Source organism: Pollachius pollachius (genome assembly GCF_949987615.1).
Source record: "Pollachius pollachius genome assembly, chromosome: 20".
Taxonomy (NCBI): Eukaryota; Metazoa; Chordata; class Actinopteri; order Gadiformes; family Gadidae; genus Pollachius; species Pollachius pollachius.
In genome coordinates this window covers 17,736,264-17,752,054 of record NC_136953.1, presented here as the reverse complement: position 1 = coordinate 17,752,054, position 15,791 = coordinate 17,736,264, and the positions used below count along the sequence as shown (strand labels likewise).

At 50.6% G+C, this 15,791-nt stretch overlaps 1 protein-coding gene across 2 annotated transcripts in view; it reads left to right on the top strand.

Moving 5' to 3' along the window:
- The window catches only part of mtm1 (myotubularin 1), a 19,733-nt gene extending 4,366 nt beyond the window's left edge, over positions 1 to 15,367 (top strand). Inside the window, exons 2-15 of one of the 2 annotated variants that reach the window (XM_079757937.1) lie at positions 267 to 326; positions 646 to 740; positions 908 to 1,018; positions 1,939 to 2,040; positions 3,627 to 3,710; positions 4,001 to 4,150; positions 4,255 to 4,440; positions 6,020 to 6,202; positions 7,278 to 7,433; positions 7,800 to 7,847; positions 8,232 to 8,324; positions 8,430 to 8,543; positions 9,259 to 9,435; positions 11,722 to 15,367. In XM_079757937.1, the coding sequence (XP_079614063.1) occupies positions 275 to 326; positions 646 to 740; positions 908 to 1,018; positions 1,939 to 2,040; positions 3,627 to 3,710; positions 4,001 to 4,150; positions 4,255 to 4,440; positions 6,020 to 6,202; positions 7,278 to 7,433; positions 7,800 to 7,847; positions 8,232 to 8,324; positions 8,430 to 8,543; positions 9,259 to 9,435; positions 11,722 to 11,907 (1,737 nt within the window). In that variant the 5' untranslated portion in view covers positions 267 to 274 and the 3' untranslated portion in view covers positions 11,908 to 15,367. Of the gene's footprint in view, positions 1 to 266; positions 327 to 645; positions 741 to 907; positions 1,019 to 1,938; positions 2,041 to 3,626; positions 3,711 to 4,000; positions 4,151 to 4,254; positions 4,441 to 6,019; positions 6,203 to 7,277; positions 7,434 to 7,799; positions 7,848 to 8,231; positions 8,325 to 8,429; positions 8,544 to 9,258; positions 9,436 to 11,718 lie in introns of both variants that reach the window. The other variant, XM_079757936.1, reaches the window with a different exon arrangement.
- The last annotated feature ends 424 nt before the right edge of the window (positions 15,368 to 15,791 follow it).

Below are 15,791 nucleotides of genomic sequence, written 5' to 3'. Positions count from 1 at the left end.
GCTGACGTTGACAGATTTTAATTGACGGAGTTGACAAAGTAAGACGCTAGAGAAACACAACGCTATTATGTTTCTCTAAGGAGATATTAGGGTTAGTGATATCTAGAGGTGGTTCGCTCGTCATTTCATCATTTAATCAATCCAAAGTACTTAACAATGACAGCATATTGATATAACAAAGAGACAGTTAATTGGCCCAAAATATTAGTATCTCAACATATGTTCCAGGGGTGTGGTTTTCTCATGTATTTCCTCTCTGTGTACAGTCTTAAAGATGGATCTCTTGGCAGACGTGGCCTTATTGCCAGGTGAAGAGAGAGTCACCGGTAAGTACACCTGACCCACGTTAGATCTTCTTTCAGAGGTCGCCCTATATGAACTTACTACCGGTTCCATTTCCCTCCGTCTACCCCTGTGCACATCCCATTATGCTCCAGCCAGTGGAGAGAGCAGGGTTCTAACGGTTTGAGTAGAGGATCAGGATCCTTCCATTCGCTGGAACGGTTCGGGGCATGACTGTATTGTTTGGTTCGCTCATTATATTAAAAACAAGACCTGAGATCATCACAGAGCAATCATAAAGTGCTGAGGAATTAATTCTTAACAATGATCAAATCTTCCTCATCCTACCGCTTTTCCCTTCAGACAAGGACCTCATCTACATCTGTCCCTTCAGCGGTGCTCTGAAAGGAAAGGTCTTCATCACCAACTACAGACTCTTCTTCAAGAGCACAGAGGCAGTAAGTTACGGACTCACCCTCGTAGCTATGCTAAGTCAAAAGTTCAGCGCCACGCAACACAAGACCCTGTGCTGGTTCAGGGGATTGACCTGTAGGGACATCAGGACCAAAACAAATTAATTCACTTATCTATGTGTGTGTGTGTGTGTGTTTGTGTATGTGTGTAGGAGGTGGCGTTGACCTTGGACGTCCCGCTGGGGGTCATCAGTCGGGTGGAGAAGATGGGCGGAGCCTCCAGCAGAGGAGAGAACTCATACGGTCTGGACATCACCTGCAAGGTACAAAGCCTCCAGCCTCATGCTGCTGTGATATAAAGCTCTAAGGTCTGACAGGGCCTCATGCTGTGATATAAAGCTCTAAGGTCTGACAGGGCCTCCAGCCTCATGCTGCTGTGATATAAAGCTCTAAGGTCTGACAGGGCCTCATGCTGTGATATAAAGCTCTAAGGTCTGACAGGGCCTCATGCTGTGATATAAATCTCTAAGGTCTGACAGGGCCTCATGCTGTGATATAAAGCTCTAAGGTCTGACAGGGCCTCACGCTGTGATATAAAGCTCTAAGGTCTGACAGAGCCTCATGCTGTGATATAAAGCTCTAAGGTCTGACAGGGCCTCCAGCCTCATGCTGTTACCTACATCACCTTTACTATTAAATATCAGCTCTGGAATCGTACCTACAGCACCTTTTAAGGGGGATGCTCAGAGCATTAAGGAGAACCTTCTAGACCGGTGAGTCTTGAGGGACTTCTGCCGAACGGTGCTTCACCACTCAGGAGGATGGCCAGGAAGTAGTCCGTAACGAGTCCATTTAGATGCTGTGTCCTGCGACACTAAGACCTCCTGATCAGTTTGTTGGTCCCCTGAATGGAGCTGATAGTCGCATGGCGCTGACTTTGACCACTTGGTGAATCCTCCTCAGGACGTGACTTTAACCACTTGGTGAACCCTCCTCAGGACGTGGCTTTAACCACTTGGTGAACCCTCCTCAGGACGTGACTTTAACCACTTGGTGAACCCTCCTCAGGACGTGACTTTAACCACTTGGTGAACCCTCCTCAGGACGTGACTTTAACCACTTGGTGAACCCTCCTCAGGATGTGACTTTAACCACTTGGTGAACCCTCCTCAGGACGTGACTTTAACCACTTGGTGAACCCTCCTCAGGACGTGACTTTAACCACTTGATGAATCCTTCTCAGGACATGAGGAGCCTCCGGTTCGCCCTGAAACAAGAAGGACACAGTCGACGAGATATCTTCGAGATCCTGTCAAAATACGCCTTCCCTCTGTCACATGGCCAGGTAGGACATGTTACCTATCTATGTTACCTTCAGGTAGGACATGTTACCTATCTATGTTACCTTCAGGTAGGACACATGTTACCTTCAGGTAGGACACATGTTACCTATTTATGTTACCTTCAGGTAGGACACATGTTACCTTCAGGTAGGACACATGTTACCTTCAGGTAGGACATGTTACCTATCTATGTTACCTTCAGGTAGGACACATGTTACCTTCAGGTAGGACACATGTTACCTTCAGGTAGGACATGTTACCTATCTATGTTACAATCAGGTAGGCCCCTTTTTACCTTCAGGAAACACGCGTGTGATTAAAGTAAAGTAAGGCGTGTGACTAAAGTAAAGTAAGGCATGTGATTAAAGTAAAGTAAAGCGTGTGATTAAAGTAAAGTAAGCCGTGTGACTAAAGTAAAGTAAGGCGTGTGACTAAAGTAAAGTAAGGCGTGTGACTAAAGTAAAGTAAGGCGTGTGACTAAAGTATAGTAAAGTAAGGCGTGTGACTAAAGTAAAGTAAGGCGTGTGACTAAAGTATAGTAAAGTAAGGAGTGTGACTAAAGTAAAGTAAGGCGTGTGACTAAAGTAAAGTAAGGCGTGTGACTAAAGTAAAGTAAGGCGTGTGATTAAAGTAAAGTAAGGGGTGTGATTAAAGTAAAGTAAGGCGCGTGATTAAAGTAAAGTAAGCCGTGTGACTAAAGTAAAGTAAGCCGTGTGACTAAAGTAAAGTAAGCCGTGTGACTAAAGTAAAGTAAAGTAAGGCGTGTGACTAAAGTAAAGTAAGGCATGTGACTAAAGTAAAGTAAGGTGTGTGACTAAAGTATAGTAAAGTAAGGCGTGTGACTAAAGTATAGTAAAGTAAGGCGTGTGACTAAAGTAAAGTAAGGCGTGTGACTAAAGTATAGTAAAGTAAGGCGTGTGACTAAAGTAAAGTAAAGTAAGGCGTGTGACTAAAGTAAAGTAAGGCGTGTGACTAAAGTAAAGTAAGGCGTGTGACTAAAGTAAAGTAAGGCGTGTGACTAAAGTAAAGTAAAGTAAGGCGTGTGACTAAAGTATAGTAAAGTAAGGCGTGCGACTAAAGTAAAGTAAGGCGTGTGACTATAGTAAAGTAAAGTAAGGCGTGTGACTAAAGTAAAGTAAGGCGTGTGAGTAAAGTAAAGTAAGGTGTGGGACTAAAGTATAGTAAAGTAAGGCGTGCGACTATAGTAAAGTCAAGTAAGGCGTGTGAGTAAAGTAAAGTAAGGTGTGTGACTAAAGTATAGTAAAGTAAGGCGTGTGACTAAAGTATAGTAAAGTAAGGCGTGTGACTAAAGTAAAGTAAAGTAAGGCGTGTGACTAAAGTAAAGTAAAGTAGGACTGAGGGATGGACGTTCTCCTCTGGTTGAAGGAACACTTGTTGGGTCCAGACCCCAACGACCCACCTCACTGTGATGAGTTGTCATAGATCTTATATCTAAGACCAGGACATAAGCCCTCAACTGTTAATTATTAGCTGGTTAATCTCCATGACCACTGATGACACTTTTGTTAATGTTTCTAATTGTTATAATATTGTTTCAACTGTTTTTCTCTGTGATCCTCTGAACCAGCCGCTGTTCTCCTACCTGAGCCAGGAGAAGTACGAGGAGAACGGCTGGAGCATCTACAAACCCTTAGAAGAGTTCAGACGCCAGGTGAGTGGAACACCTGAACACGGACCAGAACCTCTCGTCTCCTTCCTAGCAGAACCTCTCGTCTCCTTCCTAGCAGAACCTCTCGTCTCCTTCCTAGCAGAACCTCTCATCTCCTTCCTAGCAGAACCTCTCATCTCCTTCCTAGCAGAACCTCTCGTCTCCTTCCTAGTAGAACATCATGTGGCACCATGTGACTGACACCATGTGACTGACACCATGTGACTGACACCATGTGACTGACACCATGTGGTGCCACTTCTGACTGATGCGTCTGCCCCCCCCCCCCCCAGGGCCTGCCTAATGAAAGGTGGCGAATTACCTTCATCAACAAGAACTACGAGCTGTGTGACACCTACCCCACCATCCTGGCCGTGCCGTTCCGGGCCAGCGAGGAGGACCTGAGGAGGGTGGCTACCTTCAGGTCCAGGGGCCGCATCCCGGTGAGTGGTCCCTAGTTAGCCTTCAGCTAGCTGCTGCTCTAGCGCTGTGTTCCCCCTGTTAGCCTCCAGCTAGCTGCTGATAATCTAGCGCTGTGTGTCCCCAGGTGCTGTCGTGGATCCAGAGGGACAACCAGGCCGCCATCACCCGCTGCAGCCAACCTCTGGTGGGCATGTCAGGCAAGAGGAATAAGGACGACGAGCGCTACCTGGAGCTCCTGCGCGAGGCTAACGGCACGCCCAAGCTCACCATCTTCGATGCTCGGCCCAGTGTCAATGCTGTGGCCAACAAGGTCAGGACTCCAGAGACCTTCTAGAACAGGGTCCAGCTAACCAGGTCAGGACTCCAGAGACCTTCTAGAACAGGGTCCAGCTAACCAGGTCAGGACTCCAGAGACCTTCTAGAACAGGGTCCAGCTAACCAGGTCAGGACTCCAGAGACCTTCTAGAACAGGGTCCAGCTAACCAGGTCAGGACTCCAGAGACCTTCTAGAACAGGGTCCAGCTAACCAGGTCAGGACTCCAGAGACCTTCTAGAACAGGGTCCAGCTAACCAGGTCAGGACTCCAGAGACCTTCTAGAACAGGGTCCAGCTAACCAGGTCAGGACTCCAGAGACCTTCTAGAACAGGGTCCAGCTAACCAGGTCAGGACTCCAGAGACCTTCTAGAACAGGGTCCAGCTAACCAGGTCAGGACTCCAGAGACCTTCTAGAACAGGGTCCAGCTAACCAGGTCAGGACTCCAGAGACCTTCTAGAACAGGGTCCAGCTAACCAGGTCAGGACTCCAGAGACCTTCTAGAACAGGGTCCAGCTAACCAGGTCAGGACTCCAGAGACCTTCTAGAACAGGGTCCAGCTAACCAGGTCAGGACTCCAGAGACCTTCTAGAACAGGGTCCAGCTAACCAGGTCAGGACTCCAGAGACCTTCTAGAACAGGGTCCAGCTAACCAGGTCAGGACTCCAGAGACCTTCTAGAACAGGGTCCAGCTAACCAAGTCAGGACTCCAGAGACCTTCTAGTGCAGGGTCCAGCTAACCAGGTCAGGACTCCAGAGACCTTCTAGAACAGGGTCCAGCCATCAAGGTCAGGACTCCAGAGACCTTCTAGAACAGGGTCCAGCTAACCAGGTCAGGACACCAGAGACCTTCTAGAACAGGGTCCAGCTAACCAGGTCAGGACTCCAGAGACCTTCTAGAACAGGGTCCAGCTAACCAGGTCAGGACTCCAGAGACCTTCTAGAACAGAGTCCAGACAACCAGGTCAGGACCCTCTAGAACAGGGTCCAGCTAACCAGGTCAGGACTCCAGAGACCTTCTAGAACAGGGTCCAGCTAACCAGGTCAGGACTCCAGAGACCTTCTAGAACAGGGTCCAGCTAACCAGGTCAGGACCCTCTAGAACAGGGTCCAGCTAACCAGGTCAGGACTCCAGAGACCTTCTAGAACAGGGTCCAGCTAACCAGGTCAGGACTCAGCGCGATGCCTGCTAGAAGAGGTCATGAAGTCTCCTTTGTACCAACACATCAGTGTGGTTCTGTCTCCAGGCTCCTCTAAAGTGTGGTTCTGTCTCCAGGCTCCTCTAAAGTGTGGTTCTGTCTCCAGGCTCCTCTAAAGTGTGGTTCTGTCTCCAGGCTCCTCTAAAGTGTGGTTCTGTCTCCAGGCTCCTCTAAAGTGTGGTTCTGTCTCCAGGCTCCTCTAAAGTGTGGTTCTGTCTCCAGGCTCCTCTAAAGTGTGGTTCTGTCTCCAGGCTCCTCTAAAGTGTGGTTCTGTCTCCAGGCTCCTCTAAAGTGTGGTTCTGTCGCCAGGCCCCTCTAAAGTGTGGTTCTGTCTCCAGGTTCCTCTAAAATGTGGTTCTATCTCCATGGTCTCCAGGCTACAGGGGGAGGCTATGAGGGAGATGAATACCAGAATGCAGAACTCATCTTCCTGGACATCCACAACATCCATGTGATGCGGGAGTCTCTGAAGAAACTCCGGGACATTGTGTACCCCACGGTGGAGGAGTCCCACTGGCTGTCCAGCCTGGAGTCCACCCACTGGCTGGAGCACATCAAGGTGAGCACCTCCTTACACCTGGAGCTCATCAAGGTGAGCACCTCCTTACACCTGGAGCTCATCAAGGTGAGCACCTCCTTACACCTGGAGCTCATCAAGGTGAGCACCTCCTTACACCTGGAGCTCATCAAGGTGAGCACCTCCTTACACCTGGAGCACATCAAGGTGAGCACCTCCTTACACCTGGAGCACATCAAGGTGAGCACCTCCTTACACCTGGAGCTCATCAAGGTGAGCACCTACTTACACCTGGAGCACCTCAAGGTGAGCACCTCCTTACACCTGGAGCTCATCAAGGTGAGCACCTCCTTACACCTGGAGCACATCAAGGTGAGCACCTCCTTACACCTGGAGCTCATCAAGGTGAGCACCTCCTTACACCTGGAGCTCATCATCAATTCTAGAGAGAACTTAAGTCTTGTTCTGTGACTTCAAGTCTGTGGTAGGTCCTTGAAGTCCTACCAGAGCTTTAAGTAGAGCTCACATGATGTGAGCCCTAAGTAGAGCTCACATCACTCGGTTTGACTTCGAGGCTCTGGTAGGCCTCCATTGAGTAGAGCTCACATCACTCGGTCTGACTTCAAGGCTCTGGAAGGCCTCCATTGAGTAGAGCTCACATCACGTGGTCTGACTTCAAGGCTCTGGAAGGCCTCCATTGAGTAGAGCGCAAATCACTCGGTCTGACTTCAAGGCTCTGGTAGGCCTCCATTGAGTAGAGCTCACATCACATGGTCTGACTTCAAGGCTCTGGAAGGCCTCCATTGAGTAGAGCTCAAATCACTCGGTCTGACTTCAAGGCTCTGGTAGGCCTCCATTGAGTAGAGCTCACATCACGTGGTCTGACTTCAAGGCTCTGGAAGGCCTCCATTGAGTAGAGCTCAAATCACGTGGTCTGACTTCAAGGCTCTGGTAGGTCTATTGAGTAGTGCTCACATCACTCGGTCTGACTTCAAGGCTCTGGTAGGCCTCCATTGAGTAGAGCTCACATCACGTGGTCTGACTTCAAGGCTCTGGTAGGCCTCCATTGAGTAGAGCTCACATTGTCATGAGGCTGAAGCCTGACTGTCTCCCTCAGCTGGTGTTAGCGGGAGCCATCCGTGTAGCAGACAAGGTGTCGGGGGGGAAGTCCGTGGTGCTGCACTGCAGCGATGGCTGGGACCGCACCGCCCAGCTCAGCTCCCTGGCCATGCTCATGTTGGACAGCCACTACCGCACTCTCAGGGGATTCGAGGTTCGTCAAACTCTGCTCACCAAATGAGCTAATACATTGGCAACAATGTTATAATGAAATATGTTAAAATATGAAATATGTTAAAATATGAAATATAATGATGAATATAATGAAAAGTGAATGGGGCCAAAACGCTCAATTGAAAGACTCCAAACCTGAACCCCTGATGAATGTCAATTGAAGCAGGAAGTCCGGAGGTCTAAAGAGCTTTGTCCCCTGGCACCCAGGGGGCGCTGTAGCCATCAGAAGCTCTTGGTATCTGGGCCTTCTTTGGCCTGCTGAATATCAGGTGTGTGTGTGTGTGTGTGTGTGTGTGTGTCAGTGTCATTTGATTAAACCTTTATCTTCTTATTTTAATGTGTTAAGGTACTGATTGAGAAGGAATGGCTAAGTTTTGGCCACAAGTTTGCCTCAGTAAGTATATCATATCTGAATCCGTTTATATTAATGTATGGCAGTAATGGGACATATTTAATAGCTCTATTCTTGATGTATATTCCAGAGGCTGTATTCTAGATGTGTATTCTAGGAGCTGTATTCTAGATGTGTATTCTAGGAGCTGTATTCTAGATGTGTATTCTAGGAGCTGTATTCTAGATGTGTATTCTAGGAGCTGTATTCTAGATGTGTATTCTAGGAGCTGTATTCTAGATGTGTATTCTAGAGGCTGTATTCTAGATGTGTATTCTAGGAGCTGTATTCTAGATGTGTATTCTAGAGGCTGTATTCTAGATGTGTATTCTAGGAGCTGTATTCTAGATGTATATCCTAGATCTGCCTTCTGGTCCTGCTCTACAGAGAATAGGTCACGGAGACAAGAACCATGCGGATCAGGACCGGTCGCCCATCTTCGTCCAGTTCATCGACTGCGTGTGGCAGATGACCAAACAGGTAGTCCTGTTGGTTCCTGTTCGTTTTAATGTTAGTGTTGGTATGGTAAAGTGTTGAATGAATGCTGGAACAGCAGACGGCTCCTCTAGTCCTCCTCCTCTCCAGTTCCCCACAGCCTTCGAGTTCAACCAGCAGCTGTTGGCCACCATCCTGGAGCACCTCTACAGCTGTCGCTTTGGGACCTTCCTGTTCAACTGTGAGAGCCTGCGGGAACTCAACGTAGGTACCCCTAGGTACCCCCTAGGTACCCCCTAGGTACCCCCCGCTCAACGTAGGTACCCCCTAGGTACCCCCTAGGTACCCCCCGCTCAACGTAGGTACCCCCTAGGTACCCCCTAGGTACCCCCGCTCAGCCTAGGTACCCCCTAGGTACCCCCTAGGTACCCCCTAGGTACCCCCCGCTCAGCCTAGGTACCCCCTAGGTACCCCCTAGGTACCCCCGCTCAGCCTAGGTACCCCCTAGGTACCCCCTAGGTACCCCCGCTCAGCCTAGGTACCCCCTAGGTACCCCCCGCTCAACGTAGGTACCCCCGCTCAGCCTAGGTACCCCGTCAGGAGTCATGGGGCCAGTTTGTGTTGAGTGGTCGTCATGGTACCAGTGTGTGTGTTGAGTGGTCGTCATGGTACCAGTGTGTGTGTTGAGTGGTCGTCATGGTACCAGTGTGTGTGTTGAGTGGTCGTCATGGTACCAGTGTGTGTGTTGAGTGGTCGTCATGGTACCAGTGTGTGTGTTGAGTGGTCGTCATGGTACCAGTGTGTGTGTTGAGTGGTCGTCATGGTACCAGTGTGTGTGTTGAGTGGTCGTCATGGTACCAGTGTGTGTGTTGAGTGGTCGTCATGGTACCAGTGTGTGTGTTGAGTGGTCGTCATGGTACCAGTGTGTGTGTTGAGTGGTCGTCATGGCCCTCCCTGATCTCCTCCTCTGGTGCTGCAGGAGGTGCGCTCCAAGACGGTGTCTCTGTGGTCGTACGTCCACAGCAGCAGCAGCCGCTACCTGAACCCCTTCTACACGCCCGAGTCAGGCCGTGTGCTCTACCCCGTGGCCAGCATGCGCCACCTGGAGCTCTGGGTGTCCTACTACATCCGCTGGAACCCCCGCATCCGCCAGCAGGTACACCTGACCCTCACCCTGACCCTCACCCTGACTCTGACCCTCACCCTCACCCTGACCCTCACCCTCACCCTGACCCTGACCCTGACCCTGACCCTCACCCTGACCCTGACCCTCACCCTGACCCTGACCCTCACCCTGACACTGACCCTCACCCTGACCCTCACCCTCACCCTGACCCTGACCCTCACCCTGACCCTCACCCTGACCCTCACCCTGACACTGACCCTCACCCTGACCCTGACCCTCACCCTGACCCTCACCCTGACCCTGACCCTCACCCTCACCCTGACCCTGACCCTCACCCTGACCCTCACCCTGACCCTCACCCTGACCCTGACCCTGACCCTCACCCTGACCCTCACCCTGACCCTCACCCTGACCCTCACCCTGACCCTGACCCTCACCCTGACCCTGACCCTCACCCTGACCCTCACCCTGACCCTGACCCTCACCCTGACCCTCACCCTCACCCTGACCCTCACCCTGACCCTCACCCTGACCCTCACCCTCACCCTGACCCTCACCCTGACACTGACCCTCACCCTGACCCTGACCCTCACCCTGACCCTGACCCTCACCCTGACCCTCACCCTGACCCTGACCCTCACCCTGACACTGACCCTCACCCTCACCCTGACCCTCACCCTGACCCTCACCCTCACCCTGACCCTCACCCTGACCCTGACCCTCACCCTGACCCTGACCCTCACCCTGACCCTGACCCTCACCCTGACCCTCACCCTGACCCTGACCCTCACCCTGACACTGACCCTCACCCTCACCCTGACCCTCACCCTGACCCTCACCCTCACCCTGACCCTCACCCTGACCCTCACCCTCACCCTGACCCTCACCCTGACACTGACCCTCACCCTGACCCTGACCCTCACCCTCACCCTGACCCTCACCCTGACCCTCACCCTGACCCTGACCCTCACCCTGACCCTGACCCTCACCCTGACACTGACCCTCACCCTGACCCTCACCCTGACCCTGACCCTCACCCTCACCCTGACCCTGACCCTCACCCTGACCCTCACCCTCACCCTGACCCTCACCCTGACCCTCACCCTGACCCTCACCCTGACCCTCACCCTGACCCTGACCCTGACCCTGACCCTCACCCTGACCCTCACCCTGACCCTCACCCTGACACTGACCCTCACCCTGACCCTGACCCTCACCCTCACCCTGACCCTGACCCTCACCCTGACCCTCACCCTGACCCTGACCCTCACCCTGACCCTCACCCTGACCCTCACCCTGACCCTGACCCTCACCCTGACCCTCACCCTGACCCTGACCCTCACCCTCACCCTGACCCTGACCCTGACCCTCACCCTGACCCTGACCCTCACCCTGACCCTCACCCTGACCCTGACCCTCACCCTGACCCTGACCCTGACCCTGACCCTGACCCTGACCCTCACCCTGACTCTGACCCTCACCCTGACCCTCACCCTGACCCTCACCCTGACCCTCACCCTCACCCTGACCCTCACCCTGACCCTCACCCTGACTCTGACCCTCACCCTGACCCTCACCCTGACCCTCACCCTCACCCTGACCCTCACCCTGACCCTCACCCTCACCCTGACCCTCACCCTCACCCTGACCCTCACCCTCACCCTGACCCTGACCCTGACCCTCACCCTGACCCTGACCCTCACCCTGACCCTCACCCTGACCCTGACCCTCACCCTGACCCTGACCCTGACCCTGACCCTGACCCTCACCCTGACCCTGACCCTCACCCTGACCCTCACCCTGACCCTGACCCTGACCCTGACCCTCACCCTGACCCTCACCCTGACCTTGACCCTCAACCTGACCCTCACCCTGACCCTCACCCTCACCCTGACCCTCACCCTGACCCTGACCCTGACCCTCACCCTGACCCTGACCCTGACCCTCACCCTGACCCTCACCCTGACCCTGACCCTCACCCTGACCCTCACCCTGACCCTGACCCTGACCCTCACCCTGACCCTGACCCTGACCCTCACCCTGACCCTGACCCTGACCCTCACCCTGACCCTCACCCTGACCCTCACCCTGACCCTGACCCTGACCCTCACCCTGACCCTCACCCTGACCCTCACCCTGACCCTGACCCTCACCCTGACCCTGACCCTCACCCTGACCCTCACCCTGACCCTCACCCTGACCCTGACCCTCACCCTGACCCTCCCTAACAGGAGTTATAAGTCCTATATTATCGTATTATATATTGTATATATTCTATATTGATGATGTATGTCTGAACTCCTGGTGCTGCAGCAGCAGAGTCCGGTGGAGCAGCGCTACAAGGAGCTCCTGGTGTTGAGGGACGAGTACCTGAGGAAGCTGGAGGAGCTGAGCCCCTCCCCTCCCTCCGCCCACATGACCTCCTCCTCCCTGAACACCCCCCCCCTGCCCGGCCCGGCCCCCACCACCCAGCAGTTCACCCACCTGCACACCCCCTTCTAGGCCCCGCCTCCACCCCTTCTGGGCCCTGCCTCCACCCTTTCTGGCCCCGCCTCCACCCCTAGGCCTAGGCCCCGCCCCTTCTGCCCTGCACTCCTTACACACGCACACACATGCACACACGCACACACATGCACACACACACACACATGCACACACGCACACACATGCACACACGCAGAATGCCATTTGGGTCAATATTAAAAATGAAATTAGGAAATAAGTAATCGGCTGAAAAATAGATATGTATATAAATGTAAAAAAATTTAAACTTGGAATAACATCATTAAATATATTTTCATCTTTATATTTTTTACAATAGTAGCAGTGTTTGTTTGGAGTTTATTAAAAATATATATTTTTATGCTTAATATGATGGAGTCACGATGGTCACGATGGTCACGTGATCACGATGGTCCCTGATCACGATGGTCACGTGATCACGATGGTCCCTGATCACGATGGTCCCTGATCACGATGGTCCCTGATCACGAGGGGCCCTGATCACGATGGTCCCTGATCACGATGGTCCCTGATTACGATGGTCACGTGATCACTATGGTCCCTGATCACGATGGTCACGTGATCACGATGGTCCCTGATCACGATGGTCCCTGATCACGATGGTCCCTGATCACGAGGGGCCCTGATCACGATGGTCCCTGATCACGATGGTCCCTGATCACGATGGTCCCTGATTACGATGGTCACGTGATCACGATGGTCCCTGATCACGATGGTCCCTGATCACGATGGTCCCTGATCACGATGGTCCCTGATCACGAGGGGCCCTGATCACGATGGCCCCTGATCACGATGGGCCCTGATCACGATGGTCCCTGATCACGAGGGGCCCTGATCACGATGGTCCCTGATCACGATGGTCACGATGGTCCCTGATCAGGATGGTCACGTGATCACGATGGTCCCTGATCACGAGCGGCCCTGATCACCATGGGCCCTGATCACCAGGGGCCCTGATCACGATGGTCACGATGGCCCCTGATCACCAGGGCCCCTGATCACCAGGGGCCCTGATCACCAGGGGCCCTGGTTACCAGGGGCCCTGATCACCAGGGGCCCTGATCACGATGGTCACGATGGCCCCTGATCACCATGGGCCCTGATCACCATGGGCCCTGATCACCAGGGCCCCTGATCACCATGGGCCCTGATCACCAGGGGCCCTGATCACCATGGTCACCAGGGGCCCTGATCACCATGGGCCCTGATCACCAGGGGCCCTGATCACGATGGTCCCTGATCACCAGGGGCCCTGATCACGATGGTCACGAGGGGCCCTGATCACGATGGCCCCTGATCACCATGGTCCCTGATCACGATGGTCACCAGGGGCCCTGATCACCAGGGGCCCTGATGGTGTTGGATGCTCCACAGAGGGGTTGGATGTTCTCCATGAGAGGTGTTGGGTCCTCCAGGTGTTTCTTACCCTCTCACCTCAAAAACCAACTGACCAGGTCTTAAAGATTAAAGATCTTAAAGATCTGTTTTTAATTCTTCATTTAATGCTGGCTTTACTGACAAACAACGATCAAAAATATCTCAATCGATATGTTTAGATGGTAAGAATTAAAGTCTTCAATGAGATCAAATAGTTTAGAAAGTGTAACCAGAATAAAAGTCTCAGTAGAATCTAAATCAACACAGTTTAACTGTGGATAAACTGTCATATAATTACTGTTTTCAATTTCAGTAGGACATATTTATTATTTACACAAATGGCATTTCATACAAACACAATCCTAAAATAAAATGTATATAGCCTATATTTGTGGATAACCTGATATTGGTATTTGATCAGCTCATTATACCTGACGATGGAGATTATTATGCAAAGACTCTCAGCCTTCACTTTTAACTCAACAGAGTACCGCCTTATGGGAGGGCATCGTCTGGCCAATCAGAGCCCTGTGTGTGTGTGTGTGTGTGTGTGTGTGTGTGACTGACTGCTTGTGTGCCGAGCTCTTTCAGTGTGTGTGACTGACTGCTTGTGTACTGCTATGTCTAAATTAGAGGAATATTATGGGATGTTTTGCTTCTAATAGTGTTCAGGGAATGTTTTTTTTGTTGAGTAAAAAGAAAGTTAAAGTTTACTGTTGGACTTAACTTTTATTGGTTATATTTATATTTCGCTAAATCGATTTGTTCACAAACTGAATCATTCTCTTTAAATGATGAACGTCTGGCGATGAGATGTGGAGCTCAAAATAACCTGGTTAACAATTAGATTCTTCAGAAACACCATTTTATATATATATATAAGCATAGAAGGTAGAAAAAATAATGAAACTCCAGTGAGTTGGTTGGTGACTGCTCTAATTTAATTAGTACTTAATTAGACCTTTTGAAGGACTTATGTAATTAAATTACAAATGTTCCCGTCTTTCACTATAAGGGAAAAAAATAGATTGTCCTTCAGGATAATGTGAGAATCAGATCATCAGTTTAATCTGATGATTCAGTTCAATCTGAATCTTCACATGAATCCAGGTCTATCTTCTGATTCTAACATGAGGGTCAGATAGTTATTTGCAGGGTGAAGAAAGATTACCATTTTGTAATTTATGTTTTATATTTGGATGTAATTGTTTTAAAAATGCTAATACATATTTTGGACTATATTGGATTATATACATTTTATTTAAAAGTATTTGTGATTTTCTACTGATTTCCTTATTCCTCTTGCTGTGTGTGTGTGTGTGTGTGTGTCTGTGTGTGTGTGTGTGGTTACTGTAGAAATTTGGGAAATCGTATCATTTCCATTTGTAATGGGGGAATAATAATGTCTATTTTCTGGGTATTACCTGCATACTGTACACGAGCACCTCAAAGGGGCGCCCCCTGGTGGACTGGAGTCAGAGAGATTGTAATTCGCCTCCTTCCCAAATTCCCAAGAGTATTTTTATACAATCTCTGGTTCAGTCCGCTAGAACAGCCTTCATGAAATTAGCCCCCACACAGACCTCAGCTATGGTTTATAGTTATGGTTCATAGATATAAAAGGGTTCTCCAAGATCTACAGGGGACTTTGATCTCACGCACCCCTCGGTTTGTCCTCAGGATCTCTGGCTCAGTCCGGTTCTGCTCTGACCGGTTACAGGGCTCCGTAACTCGTCTAGTAGTTAGCCATGTTTATTGCTAACGAGCCATCATTGATGAGGATTACCGAGACTGCCTGGCCCAGAGCTCAGTACTATTGAAGTACTCTTTCCACTCTTGAAAGGGACCCTTTTCTATCCAAATAGCAGTCATCGGTAGAGGGGCCCAACACACAAGTGTTACAGGGAGATCAGAATCTATTCTGTGTATCTTTTACTTTGTACAAAGTAACAATTTTGTAATTACCTCAAACTCATTTTTACTGTCTAAGTTCAATTACTGTAAAATATTATTTTACTTAGTGTAACATTTGACCGAAAGAAAATAAAGTAATGAAATGTCAGTTTGAACTGTGTGTTTAATGTTGATTTAGATGTTTTTAATTTGGTTGCCTTATTGTAACTGTTTTAGATAAATTATTTTAATGGTGCTGTAGGTTACATCAGAACCCACTCTGAGGTTAGAACCCACTCTGAGATCAGAACCCACTCTGAGATCAGAACCCACTCTGAGGTTAGAACCCACTCTGAGATCAGAACCCACTCTGAGGTCAGAACCCACTCTGAGGTTAGAACCCACTCTGAGGTCAGAACCCACTCTTAGATCAGAACCCACTCTGAGATCAGAACCCACTCCTCAGTATGAACAGTGACACCACTCTGAGGTCAGAACCCACTCTGAGATCAGAACCCACTCCTCAGTATGAACAGTGACACCACTCTGAGGTTAGAACCATTTATTCTCAGTACAGGCTGATGACCGGCGTG